This window comes from Oncorhynchus mykiss, chromosome 17, assembly GCF_013265735.2.
Source record: "Oncorhynchus mykiss isolate Arlee chromosome 17, USDA_OmykA_1.1, whole genome shotgun sequence".
In the NCBI taxonomy this organism is placed as follows: domain Eukaryota; kingdom Metazoa; phylum Chordata; class Actinopteri; order Salmoniformes; family Salmonidae; genus Oncorhynchus; species Oncorhynchus mykiss.
Genome location: NC_048581.1, coordinates 28,450,499 through 28,470,173, shown reverse-complemented (window position 1 = coordinate 28,470,173; position 19,675 = coordinate 28,450,499). Strand labels below are relative to the sequence as shown.

The 19,675-nt window shown below is 44.5% G+C and overlaps 2 protein-coding genes across 2 annotated transcripts; both read right to left on the bottom strand.

Annotated features, from left to right (window-relative positions):
- Positions 1 to 3,804: 3,804 nt before the first annotated feature.
- On the bottom strand, positions 3,805 to 9,695 carry LOC118936283 (keratin, type I cytoskeletal 13-like). The gene is made up of 7 exons (XM_021568006.2): positions 8,988 to 9,695; positions 8,343 to 8,425; positions 7,863 to 8,019; positions 7,466 to 7,627; positions 7,201 to 7,326; positions 4,699 to 4,919; positions 3,805 to 4,468 (listed from the first exon to the last, which is right to left on the bottom strand). The coding sequence occupies exons 1-7, from the start codon at positions 9,594 to 9,596 to the stop codon at positions 4,258 to 4,260; spliced, it is 1,569 nt and encodes a 522-aa protein (XP_021423681.2). The 5' UTR covers positions 9,597 to 9,695; the 3' UTR covers positions 3,805 to 4,257.
- A 3,343-nt stretch (positions 9,696 to 13,038) lies between these two features.
- LOC100136069 (keratin 12) lies at positions 13,039 to 16,911 on the bottom strand. The gene is made up of 7 exons (XM_021568005.2): positions 16,282 to 16,911; positions 15,666 to 15,748; positions 15,185 to 15,341; positions 14,788 to 14,949; positions 14,523 to 14,648; positions 13,977 to 14,197; positions 13,039 to 13,681 (listed from the first exon to the last, which is right to left on the bottom strand). The coding sequence occupies exons 1-7, from the start codon at positions 16,840 to 16,842 to the stop codon at positions 13,483 to 13,485; spliced, it is 1,509 nt and encodes a 502-aa protein (XP_021423680.2). The 5' UTR covers positions 16,843 to 16,911; the 3' UTR covers positions 13,039 to 13,482.
- Between the last annotated feature and the right edge of the window lie 2,764 nt (positions 16,912 to 19,675).

Here is a 19,675-nt window from a genome sequence, read left to right as displayed (position 1 = left end):
TTCTTGTTAAGAAACTATAGTTTCTATAAAAACTATAGTTTTTTGTTAAGAAACTCTACTTTTTGCATGACACAAGTAATTTTTACAACAATTGTTTACAGACAGATTATTTCACCTATAATTCACTGTATCACAATTCCAGTGGGTCAGAAGATTACATACACTAAATTGACTGTGCCTTTAAACAGCTTGAAAAAGTCCAGAAAATGAGTTTGGTTTTAGAAGCTTCTGACAGGCTAATTGACATAATTTGAGTCAACTGGAGCCATACCTGTGGATGTATATCAAGGCCTACCTTGAAAATCAGTGCCTCTTTGCTTGACATCATGGGAAAATCTAAAGAAATCAGCCAAGACTTCAGAAAATAGACCTCCACAAGTCTGGTTCATCCTTCGGAGCAATTTCCAAATGCCAGAAGGTACCACTTTCATCTGTACAAACAATAGTACGCAAGTATAAACACCATGGGACTAGGCAGCCGTCATACCGCTCAGGAACGAGATGCATTCTGTCTCCTAGAGATGAACGTACCTTGGTGCGAAAAGTGCAAATCAATCCCAGAACAAAATCAAAGGACCTTGTGAAGATGCTGGAGGAAACATGTACAAAGTATCTATTTCCACAGTGAAACGAATCCTATATCGACATAACCTGAAAGGCCGCTCAGCAAGGAAGAAGCCACTGCTCCAAAACCACCATAAAAAAGCCAGACTACGGTTTGCAACTGCACATGGGGACAAAGATCATACATTTTGGAGAAATGTCTTCTGGTTTGATGAAACAAAAATGTAACTGTTTGGCCATGATGACCATCTTTATGTTTGGAGGAAAAAGGGAGAGGCTTGCAAGCCACAGAACACCATCCCAACCATGACGCACGGGGGTGGCAGCATCATGTTGTGGGGGTGCTTTGCTGCAGGAGGGACTGCTGCACTTCACAAAATAGATGGCATCATGAGGCATGAATATGATGTGAATATATTGAAGCAACATTTCAAGACATCAGTCAGGAAGTTAAAGCTTGGTCGCAAATGGGTCTTCCAAACAGACAATGACCCCAAGCATACTTCCAAAGTTGTGGCAAGGACAACAAAGTCAAGGTATTGGAGTGGCCATCACAATGCCCTGAACCCAAATCCTATAGAAAATGTGTGGGCAGAACTGAAAAAGCGTGTGCGAGCAAGGAGGCCTACAAACCTGACTCAGTTCTGTCAGGAGGAATGGGCCAAAATTCACCCAACATATTGTGGGAAGCTTGTGGAAGGCTACCCGAAATGTTTGACCCAAGTAAAACAATTTAAAGGCAATGCTACCAAATACTAATTGAGTGTATGTAAACTTCTGACCCACTGGGAACGTGATGAAAGAAATAAAGGCTGAAATAAATCATTCTCTCTACTATTATTCTGACATTTCACATTCTTAAAATAAAGTGGTGATCCTAACTGACCTAAGACAGGGATTTTTTACTAGGATTAAATGTCAGGATTTGTGAAAAACTGAGTTTAAATGTATTTGGCTAAGGTATATGTAAACGTCCGACTTCAACTGTATTTCTAGAAGAAGACATCCTGAAGCAGTAATTTCTAGACCACAATCTAGTTGAAATGGGTTCAAATCCAAAGTGTATCATTTGTGTCTTATTACAAAGAATTTGTGAAATTATGGTATTTTCTGAGCAATGGTAAATCAGAAGGGTGCTGTCAGTCAGTTTACATTGGCGTGTTCACACAAACAAGGTGCCAGGCGAATGCATTCAATTTTTGATTAGATAAATTGATCTGAATAAATAAATCACTATATAATCTATCATACACTACATGGAAAAAAAGTATGTGGCTATTTCAGCCACACCCATTGCTGACAGGTGCATAAAATTGAGCACACAGCTATGCAATCTCCATAAACAAACATTGGAAGTAGAACGGCCTTAATGAAGAGCTCAGTGACTTTCAACGTGGCACCGTCATAGGATGCCTCCTTTCCCTGCTATTGCTGCCCCAGTCGACTGTAAGTGTTGTTATTGTGAAGTCGAAACCTCTAGGAGCAACAACGGCTCAGCCGCGAAGTGGTAGGCCACACAAGTTCACAGAACCGGACCGCCGAGTGCTGAAGCACGTAAAAATAGTCTGTCCTCTGTTGCAACACTCACTACTAAGTTCCAAACTGTCTCTGGAGGCAAGGTCAGCACAAAAACAGTTTGTCGGAAGCATTATGAAATAGGTTTCCACGGCCGAGCAGCAGCGCAATAGCCTAACCACCATGCGCAATGCCAAGCATCTGATAGAGTGGTGTAAAGCTCATCGCCATTGGACTACGGAGAAGTGGAAAAGTGTTCTCTGGAGTGATGAATCACGTTTCACCAACAGGCAGTCCGAGGGACGAATCTGGGTTTGGAAGATGCCAGGAAAACGCTACCGGCATGTTGGTGGTCTGAGGCTGGTTTTCATGGTTTGGGATATGCCCCTTAGTTCCAGTGAAGGGATATCTTAATGCCACAGCATACAATGACATTCTATTGAACATCTTTGGGACGAATTGGAACGCCAGCTGCGGGCCTAATCACCCAATATCAGTGCCCAACCTCACTAATGCTCTTGTGGCTGAATGGAACAAAGGACCTGCAGCAATGTTCCAACATCTAGTGAAAAGCCTTCCCAGAATAGTGTAGGCTATTATAGTAGCATAGGGGGACCAGCTCCATATTAATACCCATGATTTTGAAATGATGTGTTCGACGAGCAGGTGTCCACGTACTTTTGGCCATGTAGTGTTTATGTGGTCCGCATCTTGACTTACGGCTGTGCACCACTTTGAGTAGAGCACTCAACTTTTCAAGAGTTTCCCAATTCTCCCACAGTCATATCTGTCAATGCGAACTGTGTACCATCATCTAACTCCAATGACTACTGATGTTGTGTAACTGTGGAGGCTCCTCAGAGGAATAGGGGGACCACCCTACTCAGTGATTTTCAGAAAAATACAAAAAAATAAAAACATTCAAAAGAGATACTTAAAAAAATAACTATGCTACATATACTCACATCACCAAATACCTGATTACCTAAACACACTTTTGCAATGAAGGTCTACCGAAGTCTAAACAGGACCCTCTATGGTAGCACCCTGGTGTAGCCGGAGGACAGCTATTTTCCATCCTCCTCTGGCTACATTGACTTCAATATAAAAAATAGGAGGCTTGTGCACCAGACCTACTTCCATAAACCTACGTGGTAGTTCTGATGGAGACCACCCAGAACCTCGATGTGAATGTGGATGAGATCAAGTAATAATTTGTCAACAGAACCATCAATAAAGATTATGTGGTTGAATGAGAATGGGCTGTGTGGTTTCACTTGTTATAGAGATATTCATTCTTTATCATAGACTGACAATATGAATCTTTGAGAATGGATGTATTAGATGATACATTCTGTCATCTAATATCAAATGAATTGTTTTCAAATCTAAATCTTTCCGCCAAAACATGGTGTCCAGCACTAGAGTTGACTCCACAAACACTCTCTACACATTGTATATCTCTGAATCTAAGAACTCTTCATTTATCTTAAAGAGATAGAATTATATAATGTTGCTGACAACTTTCAACATTTCTAAGATCACCATCAGATCAATGTACAAGTGAATGTCATAAAAATATTTGAGATCATACTGAAACATATGCTTTCTCAAGACCATAGAATTGGCCTCATGTGCAAAAGATGACAACCTATATGATAGTCAGATGTACAGAAGAATGCCAGATCAGATACATCAAGTTGAAAGACACAGAAAACAGGATGATGAAGTCAGCAAGTCAGAGCCTCTTTATTGTATTCACAATGGGGTCTGTTGTTGGTGTCCCATCCAGATGTAGTAGAATATGTTGTTCTGGAGGTGTTAACCATAGAAATAGAATTACCAGAAAATAATTCCCCATTCAAGTCAATGTTCCATGATGGGTGTCTGAGGGGCTTTAGCCATTCTAGAAAGTATTGGAGGATGTTATGCACATCTTAAACTAGAGTTAATCAGAACTGGCCTAAAGAAATTACACAGATAACGAAAATAGGGATTTTTCATCTGACGAAGACTTTGTATAAATTGAAACGTTGTATTTTAGGTTGCATGAACAAAGCAATGTGGAGCAGTAATATTCCATGTACTGGCCTCTCATTTCCTATACCCATTCTAGTAATTATATTTCTATGAGGTTAACCCATTGCTTGCTGCAGTGCTCGCTGTGTGTGTGGGACCTTAAGAAGCGTGTTTGGTTTCACTTGAGGAGACAACCTTGCCGTCCACTATTTCCGCTTCGGTGATCACCACATTGCCTTTGGTGGAGGAGCTGAGGACGGAGCCAGAGGAGCTGAGGCCGGAGTTGAGGCCGGAGTTGAGGCCGGAGCTAGAAGAGCTGATGTGGGAGCTGGAGGAGCTGTGGCCAGATTTCGAGGAGCTGAGGCCGAGGCTGTGAGGAAGGGAAACCCATGGTTAGCATAGTTAGCATCTATGATCATAATAAGTATCTATTAAAGGTCACATAGCAGTAAATTCACATCAAAAGTAACAATGGCTCACATTAAGGTGAACTGCAAATTAACATTGCTTCTAAAGTGAAATGTTGAAGGAGACATTCATTCATTTTCACTTGTTTCAAGGACCCTTGTTTCAAGGACCCGTCTTCCCATTCTGCCTTACCTGCTAGCCTCTCCGTCCAGCAGCCTCCTGTACTCAGCAATCTCCATCTCCAGGCGTGTCTTGATGTCCAGCAGCATCTTGTACTCCTGGCCCTGGCGTTCCATGTCGCTGCGGAGAGACACTAGCTGCTCCTCCAGACTGGTCACTTGGTTCTGGAGGCGACCCAGCTGCATGGAGTAACGGCCCTCCGTCTCCGCCAGCGTGTTCTCCAGGGAGCCTTTCTATTGGCCGGGAGAGACAGAGATCAAAAACTGTGGGAGTAAGTTTGGAATTTGGAATGTTTACTGTCATACTGAAAAGGTTAGCTTAAGTAATTGAATGTGAAGGCAGGTAGAGGTTAGCTATAGTAACGGACAAAACAAATGCTTGTTCTAGGTCCCAAGAAACAAAGAGATGTTATGTTAAATCTGACAATTAATCTTGATGGTTGTATAGTCGCCTCAAATAAAACTGTGAAGGACTTCGGCGTTACTCTGGACCCTTATCTCTCTTTTGACGAACATATCAAGACTGTTTAAAGGACAGCTTTTTTTCCATCTACGTAACATTGCAAAAATCTGAAACTTTCTGTCCAAAAATGTGGCAGAAAAATGAATCCACGCTTTTGTCACTTCTAGGTTAGACTACTGCAATGCTCTACTTTCCGGGCTACCTGGATAAAGCACCAAATAAACTTCAGTTAGTGCTAAACACGGCTGCTAGAATCTTGACTAGAACCAAAAAATGTGATCATAGTACTCCAGTGCTAGCCTCTCTACACTGGCTTCCTGTTAAGGCAAGGGCTGATTTCAAGGTTTCACTGCTAACCTACAAAGCATTACATGGGCTTGCTCCTACCCATCTTTCCGATTTGGTCCTGCCGTACATACCTACACATACACTATTGTCACAAGACGCAGGCCTCCTCATTGTCCCTAGAATTTCTAAGCAAACAGCTGGAGGCAGGGCTTTCTCCTATAGAGCTCCATTTTTATGGAATGGTCTGCCTACCCATGTGAGAGACGCAGACTCGGTCTCAACCTTTAAGTCTTTATTGAGAATCATCTCTTCAGTAGGTCCTATGATTGAGTGTATTCTGGCCCAGTTGGTGAACGGAAAGTCACTGGAGCAACGAACCGCCCTTGCTGTCTCTGCCTTGCCGGTTCCCCTCTCTTCACTGGGATTCTCCAACTCTAACCCTGTTACGGGGGCTGAGTCACAAGCTTACTGATGCTCTTCCATGCCGTCCCTAGGAGGAGTGCGTCACTTGAGTGGGTTGAGTCACTGATGTGAGCTTCCTGTCTGGGTTGGCGCTCCCCCTTGGGTTGTGCCGTGGCGGAGATCTTTGTGGGCTATACTCGGGCCTTGTCTCAGGATGGTAAGTTGGTGGTTGAAGATATCCCTCTAGTTATGTGAGGGACTGTGCTTTGGCAAAGTGGGTGGGGTTATATCCTGCCTGTTTGGCCCTCGACCCCTCCTGTATCAGCCTCCAGTATTTATGCTGCAGTAGTTTATGTGTCGAGGGGCTAGGGTCAGTCTGTTATATCTGGAGAATTCATCCTCTCTTATCCGGTGTCCTGTGTGAATTTAAGAATGCTATCTCTAATTCTCTCTTTCTTTCTTTCTTTCTTTCTTTCTTTCTTTCTTTCTTTCTTTCTTTCTTTCTTTCTTTCTTTCTTTCTTTCTTTCTGTCTTTCTTTCTTTCTTTCATTCATTCTTTCACTCTCTCTCTCTCTCTCTCTCTCTCTCTCTCTCTCTCTCTCTTGGGACCTGAGCCCTAGTACCATGCCTCAGGACTACCTGGCCTGATGACTCCTCGCTGTCCCCAGTCCACCTGGCTGTGCTGCTGCTCCAGTTTCAACTGTTCTGCCTGCGGCTATGGGACCCTGACCTGTTCACCGGAAGTGCTACCTGTCCCAGACCTGCTGTTTTCAACTTTCTAGAGACAGCAGGAGTGGTAGAGATACTCTGAATGTGATCGGCTATGAAAAGCCAACTGACATTTACTCCTGAGGTGCTGACCTGTTGCGCCCTCGACAACCACCGTGATTAATATTATTTGACCCTGTTGGTCATCTATGAACATTTGAACATCTTGGCCATGTTCTGTTATAATCTCCACCCGGCACAGCCAGAAAAGGACTGGCCACCGCTCACAGCCTGGTTCCTCTCTAGGTTTCTTCCTAGGTTCTGGCCTTTCTAGGGAGTTTTTCCTAGCCACCGTGCTTCTACACCTGCATTGCTTGCTGTTTGGAGTTTTAGGCTGGATTTCTGTACGGCACTTTGAGATATCAGCTCATGTAAGAAGGGCTTTATAAATAAAAATGATTTGATTTGATTTGGTGCCTGGCTATTACAACTTGAGGGATAGTGTTAGAGTCCAGGTGAAAGTGAGATACTTGAGGGATGGTAGAGAATGATGGAAGAGTCAAATGTTGATTATTGCAGAAAGTTGCAGAAAGTTGTATACGTAATGTGCCCTAAACTGTGGTCCTTGGTCAGATGTTTGTAATTACGGCTCACCATGGTGAGCTGTGACTGCAGTTCGGCTTCCAGGCCCTGCAGTGTACGACGGATGTCCGAAATCTCTGACTTGGAGGTCTGGAGAACCTCTGTGCTGGACGCCACCTCCTGGTTCAACGTCTCTGTCTGTAAAACACAATAAGTGGTCAATCATCACAGAAACAAACCAACATTTCAGCTCATGATAGAATGTGACAATGTTACCAACTAGAAGTAAAGGAACATCTACACCAGGAACATAGTTTAAGGGTTCTAGAGGTTCTACCTTGGTCTGGAACCAGGCCTCCAGGTCGCGCTGGTTCTTGGCACTACCGGCCTCGTACTGCTCACGGATCTCAGCCATAACTCTGGACAGGTCCTCCTGTGGTGCTGCGTCCACCTCCACGTTGATCTGTCCAGTCATCTGAGTCCTCATGGCCAGCAGCTCCTTTGGAGAAACACATAGTGTTGAGTGTAAAGGATTAAGAAGTGACTAACCTCTGCCTGATGGTAACAACTTGACCTGCCCTGTCTTCATTATATATTTGAACACCATTGCTTGATACAGATGTGCTTGAAAGCCAGCAATGGTGTTCTAGTGAAGACCCATAGCAGGTTGACATGGTCAATAGATGTAATACATTAAGGGACTGTATGGATATGTCCCAGTAGCCCACACCCACCTCCTCATGGTTCTTCTTGAGATAGATGAGCTCCTCCTTCAGTCCCTCAATCTGCATCTCCAGGTCAGATCTGGCCATGGCCATCTCATCCAGCATCCTCTTCATCCCGGCGATGTCCGCCTCCACTGACTGACGCATGGCCAGCTCGTTCTCATACCTGAGAAATGGAGAGAGCTTAGGTCAAAGAACTGCCTGAATGTGTTCCTCTGTGAGAATAGCAGAGGGGTTATAGATTCTATTATTCCATTAAGTTTGGGGAAAAAAACAGAAAGTAACACCAGGCTTCTGATATGTCTGTTGGGAGGGTGTGGTTATGGTGGAGGTGAAGGGTAATGTCATTTGGTTTCCTTTTTATAGATTCAACACAAAATGTAATAAAAAAACAGTATGCGAGTTTTTACAGATTTGGGGTTATTCCAAGTGGTTAATGTAATGTACCAGCAGTGTACTGTATCTGTGGATGGTGTTGGATGTACTTACTTGTTTCTGAAGTCGTCTGCAGCGAGCTTTGCGTTGTCGATGTTCAGATAGATGCTTCCGTTCAAGCAGGTGGCAGCCTGGATCTGAGAGGTGGAGGACGGCAAAAACATTTCAGGATGGGGTATGCATGGAATTTGACACGAATGCAGTACACACAAACAGTGATCCCACACTGTAAGCATTGAGTTCTGAGTTTCAGCTGCACTGTAAATGATAGACCATAGAAGCATTTACAGGGAACCTGTTGTCGTTATGATCATTGTATAGCATGACATGACACAAAGAAACATTTTATAACGTTTGCAATCGCCTCGGGGCTATTAAGAGAGAGGAAGGATTGGCTTCAATGATCTGCTTTATTTTCAATTCTTCAGCTGCAAATATGCATACTGTCTTTGCATCTATCTTTGGTGCAAATTCTTGGTTGAATCAATTATAACAAATGTATATAATTTAGCATTTTCTAAAAGTCATATTAATTTCACTATTAGTAAGTTGTTTGAAAAACAATCTGATGAAGTGTACACCATGTACCTGTACTCTCTAACAAAGAATAACATTTTCACAATGCAGACATTATCATGTTTTGACATGCTGTGATGTCATCATTGAGTGCTCTTGCCGTCTAGGAGACATGTCACATACCTTGTCCTGAAGGTCGGCGATAGTAGCGTAGAAGCCAGAGTAGTCGCGAGCACTGGGGGACGTCTTGATCTCAAGGAACTGACGGATCTTCAGCTCCAGCTCGCCGTTGGCCGCCTCCAACAAGCGCACCTTCTCCAAGTAGGTGGACAGGCGGTCGTTCAGGTTCTGCATTGTGGCCTTCTCATTGGCCGACACATTAATGTCGGCTCCACCGCCGCCACCACCACCCCCACCCATGCCGAAACCATAACTTCCACCGCCGCCGCCAACCCCTCCCATGCCGCCACCACCCCCTCCTATGCCGAAACCATAACCGCAACCGCCGCCGCCACCCCCTCCCATTCCGAAACCATAACCACCACCTCCGCCACCGGAACCGAACGAGGAGCTAGAGATGCGCACCCCAGAGCCTCCTGCACCTCCATACACACTGCCGGCCCTCATGGCAGTGACTCGGCCTCCTCCACCTCCACCACCACCACCCATCGAGGAGAAGCGGGAGGAGCCCATACCCATTCCACCTCCACCTCCAGACCTCATGGACATGGTGCCACCTCCGCCTCCACCACCGCTGCTGCTGTAGGACATGCTAGATCTGGAGAAGGACATGGCTGCTGAGAGCGAGTCTGCCTGCCTGGGATGAGGAGAGAGAATGTGGTGCACGGCCCAGCCACTGTTCCCTTTTTATGCTGCACAGGGCGGAATGAGGGAGGGAGGTTGGGAGTAGGACATCGGTGGGAGATGAAGAAGGGAGGAATAGAGAAGGGAGGAATACAGGGAGATATTACCTCATGTAGAGCCGGGCAGGGCAGGGCAGGGCTCTTCCACCCACTTTGACAACCTGTTGGCAAACGCCAGGATGCAGAAGGAGATGGTGTGCCAAAGACACACCAGAATGGCTTTCCAAGAGGTGTTGAGTATTGCAGGGTGGTCCAGTCTCAGTCCAAAAACAATGGTTAAATGTTGCCATAAATCAGAAGGGTGCAGTCAGCCAGTCAGTTTATATTGGCGTGTTCACACAAACAAGGTGCCAGGCCAGTGCAATTAATTTAGATAAAAGCAATTAATCTGAACGCATTAATCACTATATCATCTATCATACAGTACATGGCCAAAAGTATGTGGACACCTCTTCAAATTTGTAGATTTGGCCATTTTAGCCAAACCTGTTGCTGACAAGTGTATAAAATCGAGCACACAGCTATGTAATCTCCATACACAAACATTGGCAGTAGAATGGCTTTAATGAAGAGCTCAGTGACTTTCGATGTTACCGTCATAGGATGCCACCATTCCAACAGGTCAGTTTGTCAAATTTCAGTTTGTCAAACCTCTAGGACCAACAATGGCTCAGCTGCGAAGTGGTAGGCCTCACAAGTGGGGACCGCTGAGTGCTGAAGCACGTAAAAATAGTCTGTCCTCGGTGACAACCCTCACTACCGAGTTCCAAACTGCCTCTGGAGGCAAGGTCAGCACAAAAACAGTTAGTCTGGAGCATTAAGAAATAGGTTTCCATGGCCGAGCTGCCGCACAAAAGCCTAAGATCACCATGTGCAATGCCAAGCTTCAGCTGGAGTGGTGTAAAGCTCACCTCCATTGGACTCTGGAAAAGTGGAAACGTGTTCTCTGGAGTGATGAATCACGCTTCACCATCTGGCAGTCCGACGGACGAATCTGGTTTTGAAAGATGCCAGGAGAAACACTACTGGCCCTAATGCATAGTGCCAACTCTAATGTTTGGTGGAGGAGGAATAATGTTCTGGGGCTGGTTTTCATTGTTCGGGCTAGGCCCCTTAGTTCCAGTGAAGGGAAATCTTAACGCTACAGCATGCAATGACATTCTATCGAAGGACTTTGGGATCCCATCGAACACCTTTGGGATGAATTGGAAAGCTGACTGCGAACCAGGCCCATCACCCAACATCCGTGCCCGACCACACTAATGCTCTTGTGGCTGAATGGAAGCAAGTACCCCCAGCAATGTTCCAACATCCAGTGGAAAGCCTTCTAAGAAGAGTGGATGCTGTTATAGCAGCAAAGGGAGGACCAACTACATATTAATGTCCATGATTTTGGAAATAGGTTTTTGACGAGCAGGTGTCTACATACTTTTGGCCATGTATTTTGGGGTGGCAGGTAGCCTAATGGTTAGAGCGTTGGGCCAGAAACCGTAAAGGTTGCCGGATTGAATCCCCGAGCTGACAAGGTAAAAATATGTCGTTCTTCCCCTGAACAAGGCAGTTAACCCACTGTTCCCCAGAAGGCCATCAATGTAAACAAGAATTTGTTCTTAACTGACTTGCCTAGTTAAATAAAGGTTACATTTCAAAATAAAAAATGTAGTGTTTATTTGTTCTGCATCTTGATTTATAGCTGTGCACCACTGTGAGTAGAGGCCTCTACTTTTCAAGCCTTTTATGAGTTTCCCAATTCTCCCACAGTCACATCTGGCAAAACTAACTGTACCATCCTCTAACTCCAATGCCTACTGTGTTGTGTAACAGGGGAGGCTCTTCAGAGGAGGAATATGAGGACCACCCTACTCAGTGATATCTGAAAAATAATATTTTCAAATTATAAAGTTACGCTTTTTAGATAAAACCATACGAAATATACTCACATCACCAAATACCTGATTACCTAAAATACACTTTCACAATGAAGGTCTACAGAAGTCTCTGCAGGACCCTCTGTTGTAGCACCCTGGTGTAGCCGGAGGACAGCTATTTTCCATCCTCCTCTGGCTACATTGACTTCAATATAAAAAATAGGAGGCTTGTGCACCAGACCTACCTCTATAAACCTACATGGTAGTTCTGATCACAGCCTCCAGTATTTATGCTGCAGTAGTTTATGTGTCGGGGGGCTGGGGTCAGTTTGTTATCTGGAGTACTTCTCCTGTCCTATTCGGTGTCCTGTGTGAATCTAAGTGTGCGTTCTCTAATTCTCTCTTCCTTTCTCTCTCTCGGAGGACCTGAGCCCTAGGACCATGCCCCAGGACTACCTGACATGATGACTCCTTGCTGTCCCCAGTCCACCTGGCCGTGCTGCTGCTCCAGTTTCAACTGACCTGAGCCCTAGGACCATGCCCCAGGACTACCTGACATGATGACTCCTTGCTGTCCCCAGTCCACCTGACCGTGCTGCTGCTCCAGTTTCAACTGTTCTGCCCTATTATTATTCAACCATGCTGGTCATTTATGAACATTTGAACATCTTGGCCATGTTCTGTTATAATCTCCACCCGGCACAGCCAGAAGAGGACTGGCCACCCCACATAGCCTGGTTCCTCTCTAGGTTTCTTCCTAGGTTTTGGCCTTTCTAGGGAGTTTTTCCTAGCCACCGTGCTTCTACACCTGCATTGCTTGCTGTTTGGGGTTTTAGGCTGGGTTTCTGTACAGCACTTTGAGATATGAGCTGATGTACGAAGGGCTATATAAATAAATTTGAATTGATTTGATTTGATTCTGATGGAGACCACCCAGAACCTCGATGTGAATGTGGATGAGATCAAGTAATAATTTGTCAACAGAACCATCAATAAAGATTATGTGGTTGAATGAGAATGGGCTGTGTGGTTTCACTTGTTATAGAGATATTCATTCTTTATCATAGACTGACAATATGAATCTTTGAGAATGGATGTAATAGATGATACATTCTGTCATCTAATATCAAATGAATTGTTTTCAAATCTAAATCTTTCCACCAAAACATGGTTTCCAGCTCTACAGTTGACTCCACAAACACTCTCTATACAGTATATATATAACTCTGAATCTAAGAACTCTGAATTTCTCTTAACAGAGATAGAATTATATCATTTTGCTGACAACTTTCAACATTTCTACTATCAATATTTAAATGTGTTTTCCTAGAATAAAACTCAGTCCCATTGAATGTCATAAATATATTCAAGATCATACTGACACTTTCTCAAGACCATAGAATTGGCCTCATGTGCAAAAGATGACAACCTATGTGATAGTCAGATGTATAGGAGAATGCCAGATCAGATACATCAAGTTGAAAGACACAGAAAACAGGATGATGAAGTCAGCAAGTCAGAGCATCTTTATTGTATTCACAATGGGGTCTGTTGTTGGTGTCCCATCCAGATGTAGTAGAATATGTTGTTCTGGAGGTGTTAACCATAGAAATAGAATTACCAGAAAATAAATCCCCATTCAAGTCAATGTTCCATGATGGGTGTCTGAGGGGCTTTAGCCATTCTAGAAAGAATAGGAGGATGGAATTCACATCTTAAACTAGAGTTAACCAGAGCTTCCTTTAACAAATAAGACAGATAACGAAAATAGGGATTTTCATCTGACAAAGACTTTGTATAAGTTGTATTTTAGGTTGCATGAACAAAACACTGTGGAGCAGTAATATTCCATGTGCTGGCCTCTCATTTCCTATACCCAATCTAGTAATTATATTTCTATGGAGTTAACCCGTTGCTTGCTGCAGTGCTCGCTGTGTGTGTGGGACCTTAAGAGGTGTGTTTGGTTTCACTTGTGGAGACAACCTTGCCGTCCACCAATTCCTCTGTGACGATCACCACTTTGCGTGTGGTGGAGGTGGAAGAGCTGGGGACGGAGCTGGAGGAACTGACAGCAGAGCTGACGCCGGAGCTAGAGGAGCTGACGTGAGAGCTGGAGGAGCCGTGGCCGGATTTCGAGGAGCTGAGGCTGTGAGGAAGGGAAACTCATGATTAGCATAATTAGCATCTATGATCATAATGAGTATATAATAAAAGGTCACATAGCAGTAGATTCATGTCAAAAGTTACCATGACTCATAGTAAGGTCAACTTCAAATTAACATTGATTTTAAAATCAAATGTTAAAGGAGACATAAATTCATTTTCAAGTGTTTCAAGGTCCCCTGTCACCCCTCTTCCCATCCCACAAAGATGTAGCACTCTCCTCACCCATCCCTATCTGTCTCCTTGGCCCCCCTCTGTCCAATCGCTTCCTGCCTTACCCGCTAGCCTCTCCATCCAGCAGCCTCCTGTACTCAGCGATCTCCATCTCCAGGCGTGTCTTGATGTCCAGCAGCATCTTGTACTCCTGGCCCTGGCGTTCCATGTCGCTGCGGAGAGACATTAGCTGCTCCTCCAGGCTGGTCACTTGGCTCTGGAGGCGTCCCAGCTGCATGGAGTAACGGCCCTCCGTCTCCGCCAGCGTGTTCTCCAGGGAGCCTTTCTATTGGCCGGGAGAGATTTGAGATGATGGGTCAAAAACTGTGGGAGTAGGTTTGGAATTTGGAATGTTTACTGTCATACTGAAAAAGTTATCTCTAGTAATTGAATGTGAAGGCAGGTAGATGTTAGCTATAGTAATGGAGTGGTGCCTGGCTACAACAACTTGAGGGATAGTGTTAGAGTCCAGGTGAAAGTGAGATACTTGAGGGATGGTAGAGAATGATGGAAGAGTCAAATGTTGATTATTGCGGAAAGTTGCAGAAAGTTGTGTACGTAATGTGCCCTAAACTGTGGTCCTTGGTCAGATGTTTGTAATTACAGCTCACCATGCTGAGCTGTGACTGCAGTTCAATCTCCAGGCCCTGCAGTGTGCGACGGATCTCCGAAATCTCTGACTTGGAGGTCTGGAGAACCTCTGTGCTGGACGCCACCTCCTTGTTCAACGTCTCTGTCTATAAAACACAATAAGTGGTCAATCATCACAGAAACAAACCAACATTTCAGCTCATGATAGAATGTGACAACGTTACCAACTAGAAGTAAAGGAACATCTACACTACGAACATAGTTTAGGGGTTCTAGAGGTTCTACCTTGGTCTGGAACCAGGCCTCTAGGTCGCGCTGGTTCTTGGCACTAACGGCCTCGTACTGCTCACGAATCTCAGCCATGACTCTGGACAGGTCCTCCTGTGGTGCTGCGTCCACCTCAACGTTGATCTGTCCAGTCATCTGAGTCCTCATGGCCAGCAGCTCCTGTGAAGAAACACATAGTGGTGAGTGTAAAGGATTAAGAAGTGACTAACCTCTGCCTGATGGTAACAACTTGACCTGCCCTGTCTTCATTATATATTTGAACACCATTGCTTGATACAGATGTGCTTGAAAGCCAGCAATGGTGTTCTAGTGAAGACCCATAGCAGGTTGACATGGTCAATAGATGTAATACATTAAGGGACTGTATGGATATGTCCCATCAGCCCACACCCACCTCCTCATGGTTCTTCTTGAGATAGATGAGCTCCTCCTTCAGTCCCTCGATCTGCATCTCCAGGTCAGATCTGGCCATGGTCATCTCATCCAGCATCCTCTTCAGCCCGGCGATGTCTGCCTCCACTGACTGTCGCATGGCCAGCTCATTCTCATACCTGAGAGATGGAGAGAGTTTAGGTCAAAGAACTGCCTGAATGTGTTCCTCTGTGAGAATAGCAGGGGGTTATAGATTCTATTATTCCATTAAGTTTGGGGAAAAAAACAGAAAGTAACACCAGGCTTCTGATATGTCTGTTGGGAGGTTGTGTTTATGGTGGAGGTGAAGGGTAATGTCATTTTGGTTTCTATTTTTTATAGATTCAACACAAAATGTAATAAAAAACAGTATGAGTGTTTTTACAGATGTGGGTTTATTCCAAGTGGTTAATGTAATGTACCAGCAGTGTACAGTATCTGTGGATGGTGTTGGATGTACTTACTTGTTTCTGAAGTCGTCTGCAGCGAGCTTTGCGTTGTCGATGCTGAGATAGATGCCTCCGTTTACGCGAGTGGCAGCCTGGATCTGAGAGGTGGAGGATGGCAAAAAAAATCAGGATGGGGTATGCATGGAATTTGACACGAATGCAGTACACATAAACAGTGATCCGACATTGTAATCATTGAATTCTGAGTTTCAGTTGCACTGTAAATAATAGCTCATAATTGCATTACAGGGAAGCAGTCGTCTTTATGATCATTGTAAAGCATGGATCAAGGAAACAAATTGTGCCTTCTGCAATCGCCTAGGGGCTCTTAAGAGAGAGGAAGGAATAGCATCAATGATCGGCTTAATTTTCAATGCTTCAGCTGCAAGTATGGATACTGTCTTTGCATCTATCTTTAGTGCCTTGGTTGAATCAATTATAACAAATGTATATAATTGAGCATTTTCCAATGTTCATGTATCACTCTCAGTAACTTGTTGGAAAAACAAGCCGATGTCACCTGTACTCTCTAGCAAAGTATAACATTGTCACTATGCAGACATTATCATGTTCTGACATGCCGTGATGTCGTCATTGAGTGCTCTTGCCATCTAGGAAACACGTCACGTACCTTGTCCTGCAGGTCGGCGATAGTAGCGTAGAAGCCAGAGTAGTCGCGAGCGCTGGGGGACGTCTTGCTCTCCATGAACTGACGGATCTTCAGCTCCAGCTCGGCGTTGGCCGCCTCTAGCATGCGCACCTTCTCCAAGTAGGTGGACAGGCGGTCGTTCAGGTTCTGCATTGTGGCCTTCTCGTTGGCCGACACATTAATGTCGGCTCCTCCGCCACCACCACCACCCCCTCCCATGCCGAAACCAAAGCCGCCACCACCGCCGCCGCCACCACCCCCTCCCATTCCGAAACCATAACCGCCACCACCACCTCCGCCGCCGGAACCGAACGAGGAGCTAGAGATGCGCACCCCAGAGCCTCCTGCTCCTCCATACACACTGCCAGCCCTCATGGCAGTGACGCGGCCTCCTCCTCCTCCTCCACCACCACCACCCATCGAGGAGAAGCGGGAGGAGCCCATACCCATTCCACCTCCACCTCCAGACCTCATGGACATGGTGCCACCTCCGCCTCCACCGCCACTGCTGCTGTAGGACATGCTAGATCTGGAGAAGGACATGGCTGCTGAGAGCGAGTCTGCCTGCCTGGGATGAGGAGAGAGAATGTGGTGCACGGCCCAGCCACTGTTCCCTTTTTATGCTGCACAGGGCGGAAGGGTGGAGGGAGAGTGGGAGGTGGACATGGGTGGGAGAGGCAGAAGGGAGGAATACAGGTAGTCATTACCTCATGTGGGACACAGCAGGGCTCCTCCCCCCACTATTAACACGCTAGGACGCAGAAGGAGATGGAAGAGGATCGATAGATATGTACTGTATGTGTGGATACGCAAAAATGTAAAATATAATATTGTGGCGTAACTCCACACTCCCCATCTCACTCTATATATGGCTTCTGCCTGCACAGTGCTTGCAGGAACTCACACAGACATGTAAATGTGCACACACCCATCAAGAGTTGGAATTCCTCTCCCGTAAAAGTGTCTGGTTGAAAGCATGGACACGCCAGCTTCTATTAGCCCCAGGTAGGTCAATCAGTCAGTCAGCACACACAGTATAACTTTGACATGCTGTGACAGGTGAGCGTTGCCATATTTCCTGAGCATATTGATTGACACATCTAATGCCTATTTACCTGCACATGTTATCTTACCAAGAAACAAGTTGCAGAGATGCATGCAGTTAATTGAAACTTTACGGTACAATTGGATCTTTCGCGTGACACCCACACAACATTCTCCCCAAACAGACCTGTCTTTTACTCACACACTGATATCTCCTCGCAAGAAAATCTCCTTTTCTTTTCCTTCAACGCAACAGTCCATTGTTCCCTAATAGTTTTTTGTGATTTTATGCACATACTCAGTTTACCATTGTATTAAGTTTCACTCAACTTCATGCATTTTCCATCAACAGTAGGAGTCTGCAGGACCGACAAAAGTACCACTATATAGCCCCCATGGGATGAGTCATTACTCCAGGCATTTTACCCCAGGAAAAATCACCCCGGATGGGATTAAAGTACTGGGCCCAGATTCACAAAACACTAGAAGCTTCTTAAGAAAAAGAAAAAATTTATAAGATAGTTCGTAAGTACAATTCCTCAACAATATCTTAATAATGAATTGTTTTCTTACAAACTTTTGTTTCTAGTTGACAATTTTAACTAGCTATCTAGCTAGCAATGGCAATGGCAATCCTGTTAGCATATTTCTTACTGAGATTACTGTTCTAAAACATGTTCATTGTGCACTAGCGACTCCTGTGGTGGGCTGGGCACAGTGTATGTCGACCAGGTCGCCAGGTGTACAGTGTTTTCTCCGATACATTGGTGCGGCTGGCTTCCGGGTTGGATGGGCATTGTGTCAAGAAGCAGTGTGGCTTGGTTGGGTTGTGTTTCGGAGGACACGTGGCTCTCGACCTTCGCCTCTCCCGAGTCCGTAGGGAGTTGCAGCGATGAGACAAGACTGTAACTACTACTAATTGGGATACCATGAAATTGGGGAGAAAAGGGGGTAAAAATACATTTAAAAAACACGTTCAATTGTGTTTTCCGCTCACTGCCCTGAGTTTCTTGGAATTAACAACATTTACAATAACTTTATGTTCAAGAATCTTGCTTAAGGAGAAACATAAGAAATAGCGCAGGAACATTTCCAATAACATTTGAGGAATAGCAACTTTGCTTAACTTTCTTCGGAAGTCAGTTAAGAAGACATTTCTTTGTAAAAAAAGGTTTTGTGAATGTGGGCCCTGTTCTTTTCCCTTAACACCTTGGCAGGGTACTTGACATCTGCAGCGTGCAAGAACAAGCTATTGCTTGTTTGCATATTTCCATACAACCAGAAAATTCCATCCCGGTTACAATTTGAGTCTCACATGTTGTACATGGAAAAGTTAATTTACATTTGTTCAAGCCAATGCAAGTTATGTTAATGATTTGCAGTAGAATGCAATATTGTGACATTGGTGAAGATGCTTAAAAGCACTATAGCTAGCTAGCTCTCAGTCAACATGGTCTTATTGGAAGATGTCAAAATCAAAAAGTGACATTTAAACACTGTAGTTACAGTGCCTATTGAAAGTCTACACACCCCTTGCACAGTCTTCACATGTTGCTGCTTTAAAATGTACTCTAAATATGTGTTAAATTATATATCATATACACAACCTAATCGTCATTTTAAAAGTGAAGGAAAAATTGCAATTGTCCAGCTGAAAAATAAAACTATCCCAGAGTTAGGTTTTCAGAAGACTGAGGCAGGTTTTTTTTTTTTTAAACCTGGGCTTTGCTCTTTTCATATTTATTTTGATCCTGACGTCACAACGCAGGTTGAAACCCTGTGTGTTTTCAAGCTTTGTGACGGCAAAATCATCTTATGGGTATGCCTGTCACCGGCAGGGACTGGGGAGTTTGTCAATATCAACTTTAATATGAACGGTGCAACGCACTGCTAAAAAGGTGTATTTTTCAGCCAAAGATCCTTAAGAATGGCTTTCCAAGAGGTGTTGAGTGTTCCTGAGTGCTCCAGTCTCAAGTCCAAAAACAGTGGATAAACGTTGGCCTAAGAGCCGTCTCGAGTTTTTAGAATTGTATTATTCACAGCTGTAATGGCTGCCAAATGTGCTTCCACCCAGTATTAACTCTGGGGTGTGAAGACGCAAAATATTCTAGACATTTTCTTTCACTTGTGGAGTAGGTTACAGTATGTAGATTGGTAGGAATTAAATCCAATTGGATCACTTTTGGATGTGATTTTAAGACAGCAAAATGTGCAGATTGAGCATGGGGTGTGTAGACTTTCTCTAGGCTCTGTGTGTCATGTACTAGTTACGTGGCAGTTGCGGCGAGATGTATCAGTCCAAGTTTCTGATATGTAAGTTATAAGTGAATGA